The sequence below is a fragment of the Chinchilla lanigera genome, unplaced genomic scaffold (assembly GCF_000276665.1).
Source record: "Chinchilla lanigera isolate Chin_1 unplaced genomic scaffold, ChiLan1.0 scaffold00014, whole genome shotgun sequence".
Taxonomy (NCBI): Eukaryota; Metazoa; Chordata; class Mammalia; order Rodentia; family Chinchillidae; genus Chinchilla; species Chinchilla lanigera.
Window position 1 is genome coordinate 5,756,448 of NW_004955415.1, and position 19,138 is coordinate 5,775,585.

A 19,138-nucleotide genomic window follows, 5' to 3' on the forward strand; every position below is an offset into this window, starting at 1 on the left:
CTGTGCCGCTGAGCTAAATCCCCAGCCCCGTGTCTGTGTTTCTTAATGACCTCCCTGGAGTATAGCTCAACTTTGTAATGTGTAAATGAAAAGTGTCAATCATGGGGAGCTTGTGTCACACAATTCCATTGTTTTCCCAATAGAATCAAATGCATTTTTACAAGGAAAGCATATTAACACCTTTTTCTTCTCACACACTCTTGGCTGGCAGGTTCATGCTTTGAATATAATAGTAATATTTGTTAAGTTGAATTTCATGCTAGAGGCTATGAACTGCTATTTTTATATTCATTTCATCAAATATTTATAGGGTGCTTACTAATTGCTAGGAGCTCTTCTGGGAACTGGAAATACAGTGGTGGACTACCAAAAAAAAAAGCTGTGAATCACTTAGCTTTAGTCTACTGGAAAATACAGAGCTAGGAAATAGGTAACTAGAGTAAAATTGCTGATCATTGACATAGAAGAAGAAAAACTCACAAAAGCTGTTGGAGCATCCCTTTTCCTCCTCAGGAAAGCTCCCATGGAAGAGGCGCTGCACCAGCGTCTGTGTATGATGTAGTTGTCTGCCAGGAAGGGGAGGGGGCAAGGCATGGGGACTCACAGGTTCTGAGGTCAGCATGTGAAAAGCTCTGGTGGTTTTTCAGTGACACCTTGTTACCTAACGACTAAATTCTCAGCTTGGCTTTTCAGTACTTTTCCAACTTGTCCTCAGTTTCTTTCCTATCTCGGCTGCCACCCGTGAGTGCACTGTGATTATCCCCTGGGTTGATGTGCTGCCCCAGGACTCTGTGTTGAGACCCGGGCCTCCAGTTCCTTTTTTTTCCAGGTGAAAACCACCTTTCACCTACGCTCAGATAGAGGTGTCACCTCTTGCACTCACTAGAGGGCTTTCGTCCCAAGGATTTGTTGTTTCTTCCTCCCAGTTCCTGTGAGCACCGAAGATAATCAGAGCTCATCTTGATCACTGGGCTCACTAGAACAGGAACTTCTTGAGAATCAGCCCTGTGCTATCTACTCCTGTGTTTGTACAGGAATAAAGTAGCTGCCCTGTGTATGTTTGGCAAAGTGGAAAATGCTCTGGGATGTGCTTCATGATTGTTTGGCCTGCCTTTGGTGTTAGTTTCTTTGTCATCTTAGAACTCTCAATATGGAAAATGGTTAAGAATAAGGCCTGAGGTGCTAAGCTCCCTAGACTGAGTCCCAGCTGCAGTGATCATCAATGGTATGGTCTTGGGAACATTACTTAAATTTTCTAGGTTTCATTTCATCTGTAAAATTGTGTTAATAATAGTACCTTTCCCTTGGGGTTGGTGAGGAATAAACGAGTGTATGTACAGTACCGGAGACTCATGGATGATACCTACAGTATAGTACCATATGTACAGTACCATAGACCCATGGACCCACCTACTAGTCACTAGACTAATGTTAGCCACAAATATTATTAAATTGTTGTTTTCCTTTATAAATATAAACTGGCTCCTGTGGGTGCCTTCTCTTCTTCCGGCCCAATGCCTTCAGCCTTCCAGCCTGAGAATCTCTCCCCTTTTTCTGGAGAGCTCATCCATTCATGGCTCACCTATACCTCTGCTCTTGGTCTTTCTTTTGATTTTATTCTACACCAAGCTCCAAAAATCCCACCTTTACCTGGATATTAAACAGCTTACCCTAAGCGTCTGTTTTCTCATACAATCTCAATGTGCTCAAAATAGAAATTTCCACCACAAATCAATTTCCTCTTCTACTTTGTACATCAAAACGTGTCTATTAGTCATCTTTTAATCAGTGGAATGCATTTCTTTGAGGTCATCTCTTACTTGTCCGCCATGATCAACTGGATATCAAACATCAGCTATATTTCCATAAATATCTTCAAACGTTCCTCTTCTGAATTATTGCAGCAGTTTCCTAGTTATTTCCAAATAGTATCTGATCTCAAAGGTTCATTGTTAACATCTGTTTTTTCTTTTTTTTTTCTGTGTCCTCAGCTCAAAAATCTCCCCAGGCTATGCAAATTCTCCCTTTTTTTCCTAGATGGAGTTGCTGTTGTCTGGCAGTGCTCCAGAATTACCAGAATTACTAGGGCAGAGCCTTTGGCAGTTGTGTTTTAAGAGCAGTGATACCATATCCTGCTTGTATGAACTTGAGGAAGTGAATCAAACTCTCCGAGACCGTGATTCCTTACGTTTGAAATGAGGATGCTGCCAGCTTCTTTGTAGAGTTGTTATAAAAATGAGATATGACACACGACGTGCTTCCTGACGTGCAGTGTACCCTCAGTAGATGGTTAGTGGATATAGTAGGAATGATAGTTATGGCCTTAAAGGAGAAAATGAGCAAATACAATACAATAAGAGAAATGCTGCCATAAATGTCTCCTCACCAGTACAGATTTTCCTTCCTGGAGCCCAAGGTTCTGCCTCTGGTCTTGGCTACATTCTGAGCCCCTCTTCCTGTCCCTGACTCCTGGTGAATATCCCCGCTGGGTCTTCCTCACTGATCTTTGAGGTCACTGGCAGCTTGCCAAGCCTGGGGGAAGATGCCCTTAGTTCTTTCTTAAACCTACTGCTGTTTTTCTCTCTTCTTTACTTCCTCAAAGGGGAACCAGAGAAACTAAAATATACCAAAATCAATTGCTAAGAACAGAAAGGCAAGTCTCTTCAATCAGAGCTCTACCGCAAAACAAGACTGCAGCACCTTCCAGAGGGAGAACTGCTCCCCAGCCAGTGAAACCCTCAGTTACCCAAACTGTGTCTGGTCTCTACCCACAGTGTGGTTATCCATCATTATGTGACATGAGCTCCCAAACTTTGCGACTTAAACAACAGTATATGATGACTCTATTTCACACACAAGCAGGTCCATTGCTCAAAGTCATTCACCTTTTTGTTTCTTAGAATCAACTATTGGGAGAGATGTTTAACCAAGTGACTTGACTATCATTTATTAAATAATGCAGAACCCCTAACTCCAAAATATATTTGAATCTATAATAGTATGTGTGAAACAAATAGGCATATGCTCTGTATGTGTATGTAGATCCATATTTATATATAGATTTATATGTTTATGTCTCTATAATATACAGATGTATGAGAGAATATATCATATAAATATGTATTATATAGATCTTTTAAATATGTTGTTAACATGAGTTCCTTGCACATAAAGCTTTATCTGTATATATCTGTATATCTATCTCTGTACATTTATATCTTTATACAAATATGTTTGCAACATATTATTTCATCAGTTCTCAAAGTAAATCAATGAGATAGGCACTATTATCCCTATTTCACAGATGAGGAAACTTTTCAGTACGATAGGCACTGTTATCCCTATTACACAGATGAAGAGACTCTTGTTGAAAAGATGACTCATTCTAGGACCACAAAGTTAATAATCGGTAAGGCAAAGAAAGTTGGTACTCAATTGTGAAGAGAAAAAGATGACTGCTAAGACTGCTGCCAGTTCTGAAAGTCTAGGTTTCCAAGTTTCTCTTGTTGCTTCTTCTGTCTTTCCTGTGGTTTGGAGGGCAGTAACTGAGAAAGTAGAATTTTCCTTAACTGCAGGATCGAGGAAAGGATTAGCATGGAGCTTAAAATACATTGCTGTCTTCTAAGAGTTGTCAAGTAAATTGTGTCCCCCGAGACACTTGAAAGCAATTTGATCATGCATTTGCACATGGCTGTAGTTGGGAAAGCTGGTAACTGGCCTACCAAGGGGATTTTAGTGGAGGCTTATTAGCCATACTTGGAAATATTTTGCATAAGAAATTAGTTTGTAATTACCCTTGCTATATTTTAGTTAATTCTGGCCATCTGGAATCTTTGTCATTTGAACATTTATTTAGACACTTTATAAAAGTTTTTTAGTTAGAAAAGAATGGGAAATGTCCCATGGAAGGCTAGCGGACAGACCTTATAGATTTACCTGTTCCCGAGATGAGATACAATTGCTGAACCTGCTGAATGCCATCCAGCTAGCCTATGAACCAGCACCCCTTTCTCTTGAATGTTTTGAAGTTCACCTCCTTTAAAAGAATGTGCAGCATTGCTGATTGAGATGGATATTTTCCAATTTAGAAAACTTTTGTGACTTCTCCTAGCCTGGTATTCAAAAAATCTAAGACAGTGATTTAGCATCACTCAAAGCATTGCCCCCAACCCACCAGCCAGAGTTTTACCTGGGAACATATCAGAAGTGCAAATTCTTGGGCCCTACTCCGGACCTATCACCAAAGTATGTTTCAAATAAATCCTCCATGTGATTCTGATGTCTGATAAAGTTTAACAACCACTGCCCTGAGATCTGCCCCACCCAGTCTGTTTAGTTTTTTCTTTCCTTCTGCTTCCTTTTAAATACCTTATGACCGAGCTAACTTATACTCTCATATTTATGTAAGTGGATATATGGATATATATGTACAGATCTGTATTTCATGCATGCATAATTTCACTCTCCTTGCCTCTGTGCTGTCTACAATACCTGGCTTACACTTTCTCTTCCACCATTTTTACCCAGTTTCTGAAATACAACTTGAAAGACATATACTGGAGAAAGCCTTTCTCAATCCCTCTAGTAGATATGACTTTTCACATCTCCAGAATGTAGTAATGTATTTAATAGAATTTATTTTAACGGGTAGTGATTGAGAATTTACTATTTATTGAATCCAGTTTGTGTACGTGCTATCTGCATTTAGCTTTGTAGTAGGCACTGGGGATAAACTGGTAAAGAAGGAGCTCATCTCTGTCCTTATGGAGCTTATAAATAAGTTAGGGGTACCCATTTTCTGCCTCCTGTTCTAGAGTATAAGGGTATCCTCCAGACTGTACAAAGTTGTGAGGGGCATGGTAAAGATGATGCCGTAATCTTCTCTAGACTGTGTAGTTTGTATTGTCCCTAATCAATTAGACAAGTGTACGTAAACAATGGTTCCCTACTGAGGATTTCACAATTCTGAGCATCCTTCAAGTCTTGAGATAGTATTTTTTTATATTGTGTTTGTTAGGTGTCTTTTAGATCCTTCTGTGTTTCTGTTTTTGCATCTGTGAAATGGACACATTTCTGTTTCTTCCTTAAAATAGCTGTAGTGATTGGATGAGAACTACAGGTTACATTTCAGTGAAGAAATAAGCAATACCTATTATTATTAACTCAGCCAGTGTATTTTGGCTGACTCCTTAAAACTTGAAAAACTGACTGTCAACTTGTGTCTGGTGATGTTGTACATGTACTGCAGGGCAAATAACAAGGTCAATATAATCCAAATATAGAAGTTAAAAGGAAACCACAATATATAAAAATCAAGTTATCAGTTTCTGTTGAGTCCTTGTTCTATAGACAAATACTAGGATTTTCAGGAAGCTTTGTTAGTGAATGCTATAACTCAATTTTTAATAATCATTTTATTCAATGATATTTATTCCCACCTATTTTAATTTAGACTCTTGAGTGAAGACTTTAGGAGGATGTTTACTTTCCTGAATGCTTTGCTTGAAAGCAAAGATTAGAAACATGAGGAAAGATTCTGAAAGGTATGAGGTGACTTATTTTAGGGTTGCTGTCTCAAGAATGCTAAATCCTCGGTAGGAATTTTGAGCCTTTAAGTGGATGCTATAATTGGAGCTTCAAATAAGGACTTTATATTTCCTATTCCATTCCATAATCATACATGCAGTGTAAGACAGGGTAACAGATTGAAAAAGATGTAGAAATAAAATTTAAATAGGAGATATCTAGACAGAATTACATATTTTTATTAATTCTAACCAAGTGCACATAATTTGGCCAATCTAATTTAAATTTAAAGAATATATCACTCTTATAGCTAAGTTTTAAAGAGGAGAAAGGATTTTTGCCAATTTTGTCAACTACTCTAGATTATGCAAATGTAACTTGCTACTACTGTCCCTGGACGAACAGCTGCTGAATCTCACTTCAAGCTCTGCGGTAGGAGCTAACGAGGCAACTTTACTCCAGGAATTCATTGTCCAGAGAAATGACTGTATATGTAAATGTAAAGGTCTTGGTAAAATGTGCAGAGTTCCTCTCATAGCTGAATTTGAAAGGAAACATGTTACCACTAGTGACTTCTCTGCCCCAGCAGAGTAATCTAGAACAATGCAAATGGATGCAAAGAACATTTGCACTGCAGAATATGGTGAGTTTGCCAGGTCATGAGCATCTGACAATATCCTTGGTCAAATGAGACTCAGAAATTAAACGTTTATGAAAAATGTCATGAACACAAGTATAACAGTATCTTTTGAAGTCCACCTTTATGAATTCAGTTATATCCCTAAGATAATCCTGTAAGCATGAACATCCTCTTGAAATCAACCCTCCCCTTGAGCTGCATTTCCAGCCCTTTTTGATTTTTTTGTTTTGAGATAGGGTCCTGCTAAGTTGCTAACTTTCTCGCAGTGGGTTGAAGTTTTGATCTTCTTGCCTCAGCCTCGCATAGTGTTGGCATTACAAGCGTGCACCACCACACCTGGAGGCCTTGCCCTTTTGAAGCTTTGGATCTCTATAACACTGGAGATCCAACCACAGTTTGTGAAATCTGCTCTTTACTCAACCTCTTGGCACCTGGCTTTAAGCCTCAAAAATCATAAGTTATAAACAAGGAAAAAACAGTGGCAGTGTCTATTTTTCACTTATCCCTCCATTGCCTTCAGAGGGGTGGTGGATGGCAGGTGCTACACCTCAGCTATGACCTGAAACTCTTAAACGAAATAAGCCATTCCTACTTAGAATGAAGTACTTTCATGATGAGCATGTCTGGCATTCAGAACTCTTCTTACTGCTCTGTTTGAGGTGGGATACTCGGTTGCAAGCCATAAGCACTGCCTTTAGACAGCTATGCTAGTATGCTGGAGCTATCACGACAAAATGCCATACATTGGCTGGTTTTGAACAACTCACAGCACTGGGAATAGAAGTCTTAAATGAAGATGTCCCTAGGGCCATGTTCCCTCTGCAAATTGCAGAAGGATGCTTCCTTACCTTTTCCTAGCTTCTGGTGGCAGTGTCTGGTGTTCCTTGGGGTATTGCTTCCTCACTCCTACCCTCCATCTTCACATAGTCTCTGCAAAAATTATTCTTTTCTTTTGTTAGTACACATTTGCAGTACATCATGTTTACATTCCTTGTGTGGAGTTTGTACATGTACATAATACATCTGAATTCCTTTTTCCTCCCTTTGCCTCTTCCATCTCTTGATCCCCATCCCATTTGAGAAAGATCTTTCTCCCTACTTACTGGGAGCTATCTTTTATTTTGCTTTTTACTTTATAATTTGAATTTCTCATATAGAAGAAACTATGCTATATTTAAACTTGTGTGCCTGATTTATTTCACTTATATTGAAACATCCTTTTCCCTGGGATGCAGCCTGTTTGGTCGTGATGTGTGATCTCTGTGATGATTTGTTGCATTCTGTTTCCCAGTATCTTGTTGGGGATTTTTGCATTTATATTTGTTAAAGAGAATAGACTATAGTTTTCTTGTTTGGTCAGATCTTTTTCTGGTTCGGATTCAAGGTAATTGCAGGCTTTTAGAAATGATTTTGGGAGTCCTCTTTCCCTTTCAATTTCATTAAAGAGCCTGACAAATATCGGTGATGGATTGTCCCTGAAATTTTTGTAGAATTCAAGAGTGAACCCATCGGGACTTTTCTGAGTTGGTAGGTTTTTTATTCCTACCTGAATTTCATTGCCTGTTATTGGATTATTCAGGGTTTTAAAATTTTCTTGGCTTCATTTTGGTAAATTATATGTATCTAGAAAGCTGTCCATTTCTTCTGAATTTTCCAATTTATTGGTGTACAGGTTTGTGAAGTAGTTGTTCATAATAATTTTATTTCAGCTGTATTCATTGTGATTTTGCCTTTCTCATTTCTAATTGCACTGGTTTGGGTATTTTCCCCCCCTTTTTTTGGTTACATTGGCTAATTGTCTATTTTGATTATTCTTCTGAAGAACCAAGCCACCAAGTCTTTAATTCAGTGATTGTTTGTATGGGTTTTTTTTTTTTTTATCTTAATGTCACTGATTTCTGTTCTCACCTTTGTAATGTCCTCCCTTGTTTGAGCTTTGGATTTCTTTTTATGAAGGTGTCAAATGTATTGGATTAGGGCTTCTCTTAATAACATTTTTTTTAAAAAATTGACTGCTGTTGTAGAGATTCTACTTCCTGATAAGTTCACACTCCAAGGTAGTGAGGGATAAGACTTCAACCTAATTTTTAGAACAGGGAAAACATAACTAAACCTATAACACCAATTTAAACAAAATAGAATTTATTGTAAAGACATAAGGTGACTTATTTAACTGAAGAAAGATGAAAACAATGAAGGCATGAAAAAGCAAGAACACTGGTACCTCAAGGTTCAGGGAACAGGACCAGATCCTCAGACTTGTGAGAAGGCTGCTGCTAGAATTATGGGACCTTCACCGGCTTTCCTCTGTCTGCATTGCTGACCACTACATGGAGCCCAGAAGGCAGTCTGACTGGGTCACTGCTTGGATTCAAGAGTCAGAGTCTTATTGTTTTCTTTTGCATCAGTTATATAACAACAGAAAAGGCAAAATTCCCAATGAATTTGAAATACTACTACCTAAAGATAACAGGAAAGATGTCAAGTCTTCCCCTTGGCAGGAAATGAGGAACAAAGCAAAATTAAATGGAGAGAAGAATCTTTTCTCCCACTTAAATTTATTATTAGCCCTACATTAAAATAGTTCTATGATGATTATTAATGTCATTATTTAGAAACATTAGCCGCTCTGTAATAATTTTTTTTAATTTTAAAGAGAATAAAAATTTAATAAATTTGAAAAGATATTCAAAACAAGATGATAGGAAATCAACAGTGGTTACTATTTTGCATATTGTTATCTTCAAAGTAGTTGTTCAGATTACCAGATATAGGCATGCAAAATGGATTAAAAAAATTAAGCAAAAACTGTTCCTTTCAATTAACCAATAGAAATTAGTAGTACAGTTATCTTAGCTATCTTGAGTGTATGTATATATATTTCCCTTCCTTCTTTCTTTTCCCTTCCCTTCATCCCAGTTGTTCTTTCCTTTTGAGCAGTTTCTTTCCCTTTCACACTATCTAGTCTACCTTTCAGATTTTCTTTACTCTTGCCTTCCTTATACGTTGAGAGTATGAAGGGAATTCCAGCTGATTGTAATTCTTTCCATTACTGAGTTATGTTTAGTTAAATTTGTTTTTTTTATAGTGGAAAAAAATGGTCTCCCAGGCAAGCCCCTCTCTCATTCTCTGGTCTTTTGTTCCTGTGCTCTGGTCCAGAGCAGGACACCTCAGAGACTCATTAGCCTCTGACTGAGGTTTCCGGCACCATGTGGTAGGCTGTTCCTCTGAGCCCTGGAGGGAAGAGTATTCCTCTCCCCTCCCACTCCCACTCCCGAGGCACTCAATTCTCGTGCTCCAGCTTGGGCTTCCTCTTCTCATTCTACCCTCTCTCCTCACCCTTCCTACCGTCACTCAAAGAATATAGCCATTGTTACATAACTAAAGCTTTGAATTAAGAAAAGAAAAGAAGAGGTGGGGAAAATTAACAAAGTGAACTGCATAAAATTAAGGGTGTAAGGGGGTGGCTTATTTTTAAATAATATAAAAGTCTTAAAGAAGAAACAGTCTCTGACTTGTCTTTTTGCACTTAGTTTTTTGGAGACCAGTAGCTGATAGACCTGCTGTAACACGGTGTCAAATCCCATGCCATGCCTGGGCATAGAAGGGCGCTATCCAAGGCTGGAATAACATACAGGAGCAGCCCAGGAGGGAGATCCTCAGCTATATGTGGGGCAGATTGTGTCTCTACCTGGAGGGGAAAGAAATGGTACCATAAGCAGAGCAGTGACTCACAGGGGGTGAGAAGTGAGTTCCACGAGGGAGTTCTTGCATAAGTATGGCTCCATCCAATTTAAGGAGGCCAGGAAGGACAATGCCCTTACCCTGAGAAACTGGATATCCTTACCAAACAATAGCAGAGACTCCTTCAGATTGAATGGTAGACTCCAGGTCGCTCTAAAGGGGTCTGATTCAGGACGTCTGCATTTTAAAGAGGCCTCCTCAGGTGCATCTCTGTATCTGATGCAGGATGGGGAAGGGAGGATGGCGGTGGATCTCTGGACCACGATTTAAGGAGCACAGCTGTAGAATGCCACCTCGCTTGGTACAGGCAGGCGATCAAGAGGAAGGGAACAAATCTGAGACAGGAAAAATGTGGGTCGCCTCAAATTATAATCAAACAGGCTTCAAGTGCGCTCACACTGAAGTCCAGAGGACTGGACAGAAGCTCCTAAATTTCCAGGCTTGAAGGCAGCATTGGGACGGTAGCTAAGAAAGACAAGACCCTCATGTGCGTCAAGTTCCCTGGAGTTGAAGAGGAATGGGGAGCCAAGTCCAGGAAGCTATCTGAAGTATATTTTTATATTAATTGAAGTATAATCACTTTTTTCTTTCTTCTGTTCTTCTCTCTTCCTTTTCTTTCCCTCCCTCTACTGCCTGATTTCCTTTTATTCCCTATTGTTCTTTCCTTCCTTATTTTTTTCTCTGCTTCCCCCTTTGAATCTCCTCCTCTTGTCCATATTTCCACTTCTCTGATTCCCTCTCCCTCTTTCGCCTTCTCTCCTCCTGCCCTCCCTTTCCTCTCCTGTCCACTTCTCCTTGCCCCGGCCACACCCACTCTGTTGCCTCTCCAGGTACTATGCCATCTGCTGCCAGCCTTTGGTTTACAGGAATAAGATGACCCCTCTGCGTATCGCGTTAATGCTGGGAGGCTGCTGGGTCATCCCCATGTTCATCTCTTTTCTCCCAATAATGCAAGGCTGGAATAACATTGGAATAGTTGATTTGGTGAGTATGTACACAAACCTTCTGCTTAACTGTCTGATCAACCTTGCTTGGGATTCTAAATAAACACATACTATAAAGCTGGGCTAATAGTCTAAGAAAAATTCTGATGATGGTCTGAGTGATCATTTTTAAAGAAGCTAGCATTTCTGAATGTCTACTAACAGAATGTCTCATTGACCAAACCTAGGGTCCTCTGAATTATCTTCCCAACTAGACCTTGAATTTGGAACTTTCCTGTCCATCTTTATCAGTTTATTTTAGCAAGAATCCCATTAGTTTAGCCAGACCCCCTGCCCTTAGTGTCTGCTCAACTTCTTCATCTCCATCACACATGGTGTCTGATCATTCTGACCTGTCTTCAGGCAGAATCCTGCCCAGGTGGTTTGGCCAGGATCTTCCTTACCCCTGATTTTTACTCTCAATAATTTTCTAGCTACTGACCCTTGCCTATCATACTTCTTGATTATAAATTTTCGCTTTCCTTTAATGTGTTCAGAGCTAAGTTCAACTGTTCTTCCCTACTACAAACTCCATCACAGTAGTTCCTATAATGTATTGCAATATATTGAATAAAGTCAGCCTTATTGCTTTAACAAGTGTCATGAATAATTTTTCTTAAATGTTAATGTATGCCAGAAGGTACACTAAGTATTTTATAAATAGGTCTAACAATATCCTTCAGGTAATGGAATAATCATATCCTCAGTTTACAGATGAGAAAATCCAGGTCACCACGGTTAAGTAACATGCCTAAAACCACACAGCTTGCAAATAGCATAACATGAATTCAAGGTTTAACAGTAAGATTCTAGGGCCTAAGGTATGATTTCTCTTCATTCCATTTCACATTGAGAGTCTATAAAGTCTACATGGACTCAGAACAATCGTATCAACTAGGTAGAGGCTGCCAGGGAATGAGAGGAGCACTGTGCAGAAGTAGAGAGGGCTAAGCCCTGAGTCCAGCTCTGTTACTGTCCACGTCTTGAAGGACTGTGATGAGGAGGACAGTTGGTCCCCAGTAGAAAACAGTTTCTGTCAAGGATACATGGGACACATGTGCCTGATGTGTTCCAGTTCCTGGGTATTAGTTTTCCAGGGAATCAGAACCAACAGGGTGTGTGTATGTGAGAGAGACAGACAGACAGACAGACAGGACACAGACAGTGGCAGAGACAGAGACAGAGACAACAAGGAAGTTTGTTTGGTTACAAAAGTAGATATTGAGTGGTCTCAGTATCTACTTTCAGCAAGCTGGCAATCCAAGAGAACCAACGTTTCAGTTCAGATCCAAGCACAGGGAAAGATCAGTGCCCTGACATTCAAACAGTGAGGCCGTAGGAGTTTCCTCTTTTTTGTGGGGGTTGGGACAGGGTCTCACTACATAGTTCAGGCTAGCCTTGGATTCACAAGGTAGCCCAGGCTGGCCTCGAACTCAGTGATTCTCAGGAGTTACCTCTTACTCACTTTTGTTCTATGCAGTCCCTCAGTGGATTGGAGGAGACCCTGCAGTAAGGGGGAAAATCTGCTTTACTCAGTCTGCTGATTCAAATGTTAATCTCATCCAAAACTATTCTCACCCCCAGAATAATATTTTACCAAATGTCTGGATACTCCACAGCCCACTCAAATTGACACAGAACTAACCACCTTGTCCTGTCCAGTACTGAAGAGACTTTAATAATATTTAAGAGCCCTCCAGCTCTGACATACCAAAATTATAATGTAGATCAAAATCTATTGTCTGGATTTATTAGCAGGGATATATGTTTTGTAAGGAAGTGTCAGGCAATCACTTAAAAAACAGTCCCAGGATCCCCCATAGTGCAGGAAGGGAACAGAGAGGAGAGACCTAGAGCACATGCCGTCCTAACAGGACCTGCAGGAGAGGGAGCTGTCTCTTTCCCTCTCCTTCCCCCTCTTAGCCCCTAGTTTTACCTTTTTCTTGTCTAGGAAAGTCCTCTACCCCAAGGCCTGGGCCAGATGGCGTGTGCAAATGGGCGTTCTTCTGGAAGCTGAAGAGTAAAGTTCAAAGGAGAGTTACGCAGTTATCCACAAAGTGTGTGGATATTGTCTCAAGTCTCATCGCATTTCCTTTAGACTATCAGTTTTACCATTCTTGGGACAAATGAAATCCAAATTTCCAACTAATATTATTTTCAGTAATAGTAATAACAATAATAGTAATAATAATAATGGTCAAGCGATATTGAACACTTACTATGCATCAAGCTCCAAGCTAATCACTCTTCTTGTGAACCTGTTTTGGGTCTCACAACATTATAAAGTAGACTCTATGACTGCCTTCATTTTATAGACTGGGAAACTGAGGCTCAGAGAAATTATTAACCAGATTCATTGGTAAAGTGGTTCAATTTGAACACAGATTTACTGCATCCCAGAGTCTATGCTTTTAATTTTTTTGCAAAACTTACTCCCCAGTGGACAGGAAACATATGCTTTTGTATTTGGAGAATTTTTAGTGATGGCTTGGAATTTTTACCTTCTGATGTAGAACTTCCAAGCATGTATCGGAAGTTTTTGTTTGCTCCTGAGAGTGAGATAAAGACACAGCCATTTACTTCACTTCACTGGAGAAGGGGACATTTGCTTATTATTAACATGCCTTACCTTCATCTCTCTTGCACAATGCATCTTCCTAGAGAAAAGATAGTACAACTCATATGATCGTAAAACATATATATATATATATATGATTAATTCTTTTTTATTTGTGGTGATTACGTTTTATGAAGTCATCAAAAAGACTAAATGAGCAAACACTACATATTTGCTCCCAGGTAAAATACAGGTTATATTCTTGCAACTTTCTGGTTCTATTTTCATCTACCAGTGAATACATAACCATATTCTATGGTTTCTGTTTAAAGACATTGATTTAATTTGTATTGTTAATTAATTAACTGTGAACTAATGGTCAAGGCAATATAATCCATGCCTTAATGACGCAACTCTAACACATGCATGTCGTGCTCTAAGGTACTACCACTTTCTTGCACTTAGGAATACTACATGACACATTAGCAGTATGTTTGGGCCATTTTAAACAGTGAAATCACTAACCAAAATCACAAAACATGCAAGTTATGTGGCAACAGATAGCAAAAAGGACACTTGTTGAAGAAAAACAATAAAATGGTGCATCACTTTGTTTGACTTTAGCTGAGAAACTACCTATTATACAACTAAAATGTTCACTGCACTGTGCATATGTACGTGGGTAAATGACTATGGAGGCTGCTGCAAGTATTCCTTTTTGGAGTTTCCAAATAAATTTTAGTGAGAAGGTAAATTCATGGAATTTGATTTGCATGTGGCATGTCCAAATGAAATTCATGAACAATAAAGATCTATTTTATACCCATTTGCATAGCTTTAAAACACACATACAGATATGAATAATACTCAGGGTAAGGACCTACTCCAGGGATTTCATGTGCTGAGTCAAATCACCTGTACTTTTAAAGCTAGTCCTGCTGGAAATGCTCTACTTCATCTTCAAATTTTGCAAGTAAGAAACCGCACCAACTCACCAAAGGATTATGAACATACTATGAATTAAAATCACTAAAAATTGAGCTACATGTTCACAGAACTTTCAGATTATTTCCCAGACATGTTCCTAAACCTGAACTCTGCTTAATAATATCAGTTTTCTTTTTCATTATGACTACCATTTATTAAATATTTTAGACAGTATACAAAATTTTTCACATTTTAAGTTCATCTAATTAATGCAATATTACCATGTTTAATGTTAATTCTGTAAAGGAAATCATAGAACTTCAGAGGCTAAGTTCATAATAATTGCCCTATTTGTTCATGTACTCATTCAGGAAGTATTAATTGAAATGACCACCATGTTCTAAAGGCTCCTGAGAAATCCATGATGAAAACATTGAAAGTGTCATGGTACTTAAACACTGGCAAGAAAAAATTTTAATATATATTGGGTATTACATTTTATTTAGGACAAAAACCAAGAACAAGTAAGGAGATGAGGAGTGGAGAAAAGATGTGATTATTTTACATGTGAAACTCACTCTTTGATGTTCCCAAAACATTGCCCTGCAGGTAGCGAGCAAACAAGCCATGTAAGTATTTAGAGAAAAGTATTCTAAGCCAAAATTGTAATAAATGCAAAGACCATTAGATGGGCTTGGCTAGTTCAGGGAAATGCCCCCAAAGCTTCAGAAAGCAGTGATCAAGGAGCACAGAGATCACAGAGACAGCCCAGGGCTGCATTACGGCATTTACGCTGAGTGATGGAGGAAGCTTTGCAAGGTTGTGGACAGATGGGTGACATCATCTGACCTGTGTTTTCAAAGAATCATTCTGACTTTTTCGTAGAGAATGGCTGTGGAGTGACAGGAAATACGGGACACACTTAGAAAGGGATTACAATAATCCCAGCATGTGATGATGGTAACTTGGACTAAGATAACAGTCACTTAAGGTGGTGAGAAGTTTTAGATTTCAGACATTTTTGTGGTCTATAATATTTTATTGATCATCTACTGTTTGACATAAGCCACTATTATCAAAAGTGGTGGGTGGACTAGCAGGTTACAATACTAATACAGTGTTAGAATAGACTTGCTGCAAAGGTGACATTTTTTTAAATTGTATTTCTAAAAGATCTAAAAGAGCCAAAACATATTAACAAACACACAGACATAAATGAAACAACATAAAAACAATGAAAAACAATACAGAATTTCAGACAAGGAGAAAAGAAATTAACAATGGCTGTTGTATTACATACTGTTATCTTCACATTGGTTAACTTTTATTAAAAACTTTAAGGAGGTGAAGGAACTGGACTTGTGGGGGTCTTGGAGAATATGCTAAGCAGAAGGAAAAGCTAGTGCAAATGCCTTGAGGCAAGATGCATCTGACATATCAAGGAGGGTAGTGTGGCTGATACAGAATGAGAAGGAAAAGCAAAATAGAAGGTTCAAATAGCTAACTTAGAAAGATAATGTATGACTTTGTATATTTTTATAAGGACATTGGCATTTACTCTGGTTTTTTTTGATTTTTTTTTGGGGGGACCGGGAATCAAACCCACTACCTCATGCTTGCCAGACAGGTACTGTGCCACTGAGCTAAATACCCAGCCCCCTTTATTCTGAATTGTACAGGATATTCCTTAGGTTCTTTCCTGTCACAAGGACAAAATACCTGACATCTAAAACTTTAAGGAAAAGACATGTTTGGGCTCATATTTTCAGTTTATGGCAGCTGGCTTTAAGGCAGAAATGGTGTGGGGGAAGCGTATCACAGAGGAAAGCTATTCAACTCATTGCAGCCAGGAAACAGAGAGGAAAGGAGTCCAGGACAAGAACACTCTCTTCCAGGTCCCCCTCACCACTGACCACCTCCACCCAGCCCCCACTCCTCACAGTGCATTCCACTATCGGACGTTCACCAGTGGATAAGTATAGCTGCCCTGCCATCCAGTAATCTTCCAAACGTGTGAAACTTGGCAGAGAGTTTAGATCTAAACCATAACAGGGAACTACCGCAGAATACTGAAAAGGTTAGTAGCATGACTTGAATTATGTTTGAAAAAAAGCTCTTTTTTCCTATTAAAAAGTATATGAAGGGCCTGGGGAGTTAGCTCAGTGGCAAAGCGCCTGCCTGGCAAGCACAAGGTTGTGAGTTCAATTCCTGGTACCGGAAGAAAAACAAAAAACAAAAAACAAAAAAGTATATGAAGAGTTGGATGACAAGTCTGACAATTAAGAGGTGATGGTGTTACAATCTTAGGGGTAACAATGAAAACTGTAGTGTACAGTCTTAATATATTTTGAAAATTTAACTGAGATTTTGTGAAATATTGACAGATGTGAAAACATATTGGACCAAATCTGACCGAAGATTTTGATTAACACAATTAGAAAATTAAGAAGAATGACTATAAGTATAGCTGGGAAGTTCTGCAGGTAGAATAGACTTTATGGGGTGGGAAGAATCAAACCCATGGTTTGGATAACATAAATGTGAGGTACCTCAGAGATATGCGAACAGAGACATCCATGAGCAGCTTGGATGTTAAGTCCTGAAGACTGTAGGCTGCCTTGATGGGAAATAAAACCAAGGAATTCTCAGAGAATTAAGCGATATGGCTCAATGGAATAGTATAGGAGATGCAGGCAGACAGACAAGAGAAAATGTTTAAGAAATGAAGATATACCTAACAGGGAGAACAGTTTAGAGGCTGAAAATGCCAGGATGCCTGAAATTTGAATGACTCAGTTCCTAGAGATATGGAAGCGTAAAGATATGAAAATAAAATTCAGCAAATAATTTTTTCCTGAAGCATTTGTATTGGCCTAGGGGCAAAGGTCAAATAAAAACAGTCGAACAGTTGGGCTGGAAACAACTGTTGGAAGACAGAAGACTTGGATGTGACTTTAACAGTCTCCTAGTTCAGAAAAGACATAAATTAATTCAGTGTGAAAGCTTGTTAACACAGAGGGCTTCAACAAGCATTCCTAGGGCTCTTATGAAGGCACTTGAGAAACTATTCCATAGGAAAACTACTTTGAATTATGCTAAACACAACCTAAACATAACTGAGGTATTATTTCCATATTTCATCTGCCTACCAGAAGAAAATTAATTTCCCACTGCCTAGGGTGCTACCATGCAGAGCATCTATAATTTTTATGTATTATGCCTGTCATTTAATCAAAAGTCACCAGACATTGAGATAAATAGGACAAAGAGATGAAAATGAAGAACATAAAAGAGCAACAGAAACAGTCCCATAGGCAATTGATATAATAGAATTATTAGACAAGGAGTTTCAAGTAATTACTTCATATAATTAAAAGGAAAGTAGGAAACACAAAAAGCTTTATTAGTGAATTAAAATCTCCTGGGTAGACTTTGGAGCTAAAAAATACAGTAAATGAAGTAAGTGTAATGATGAATTTCATAACAGATTAGATAAGCTGAAAAGACTTCCTGAAAGCCATTAGTCACAGACTGAAGAAGTTTTTTGAAATTCCAGCAGGGTAAACCAAGAGAGAGACAGAGAGACAGAGACAGAGACAGAGAGAGAAAAACAGGGAGACAGACAAAGGGAGACAGAGAGACAGACAAAGAGTTTTAGCTTGGGAATTCATTTTTTAAATGCTAAAAATCAAGGACCAAGAAATAAATCCCAAAAGCAATTAGAGAAAAAAGTCAATTACATTTGAAGAGGAAGAAAAGATTTACAGCTGACTCTGCAATGAAATAATGGAAGTTAGAAGACAGTGGAATAGCACATTTAAAATGATGAAAAGAACCTACTGCTTAGTGTTCTATATCCAGTTAAAATATTTTTCAGAAATGAAGATGGATTAAAGACATTTTTAGTCAAAAACTGAGGGAAAGTTTCAGCATCAAGTTTGTACTAAATGTTTCTTTAAGGAAGGATTTTTCAGGAGAAACAAATGATCATAAATGAAAGTATCATACAGCAGAAAAATGCAGAGCACTGGAAATGGTATATATACAAGTAAGATAACAATAAAATAACAGAATATTGACTACTCACATAACATTAATACAAGTGTTTTGTGAGTTTTTAAATACGCATGGAATAAAATGCCTTTAAAACATTATAAAAGGAAGGAATGAGGTGGCTAGAGATAAGGTGATAATTTTTTCATTGCCAAGGAAGTGATAAATGTATTAAGGAGATTGAATTAAGTTTTAGTCTCTAAATATAGTCAAATTGGTTATAGAAGGAGAAATAATATAACATTAAAAATTGATCATTTTAAAAATAAGTAATTAGGGAAGAAAACCAATGAGAGATAAATAAAAAACAATAAGAAAAGACATAAATGTAAATTAAATGGGGATTACAGTAAATATTAAATGAGTAAATTCTTCAAAGACACACTTCTATAAATAGATAAAGATTATCAGAGTGAATCAAAACAAAATGCAAATATGTGCTGCTTGAAGAGATACCCATTGCATATAGAGTGACAGGAAGTTAAAAATGAAATAATGAAAACTTATGTCATATAGGTACTAATGAAAAATAACTGGAATAGCTCTCCTATTATAAGTGATATAATAAAATTTAAGGCAAGTAGTATTTTTTAAGATAGAGATATTTCATGGCAGAAATATCAGTAGAAAAATATACTGTAACTTTATACTATATGACTTAAGATACTAAATATGGACACAAATAAAAGTGAATTTTGTGTGTACACC

The 19,138-nt window shown here is 38.2% G+C and overlaps 1 protein-coding gene across 1 annotated transcript in view; it reads left to right on the forward strand.

Annotated features, from left to right (window-relative positions):
* The window catches only part of Htr4 (5-hydroxytryptamine (serotonin) receptor 4, G protein-coupled), a 57,354-nt gene that overhangs the window by 11,392 nt on the left and 26,824 nt on the right, over positions 1–19,138 (forward strand). The window contains exon 4 of the mRNA XM_013512121.1: positions 10,741–10,894. Within this exon, the coding sequence (XP_013367575.1) occupies positions 10,741–10,894 (154 nt within the window). The remainder of the gene's footprint in view (positions 1–10,740; positions 10,895–19,138) is intronic.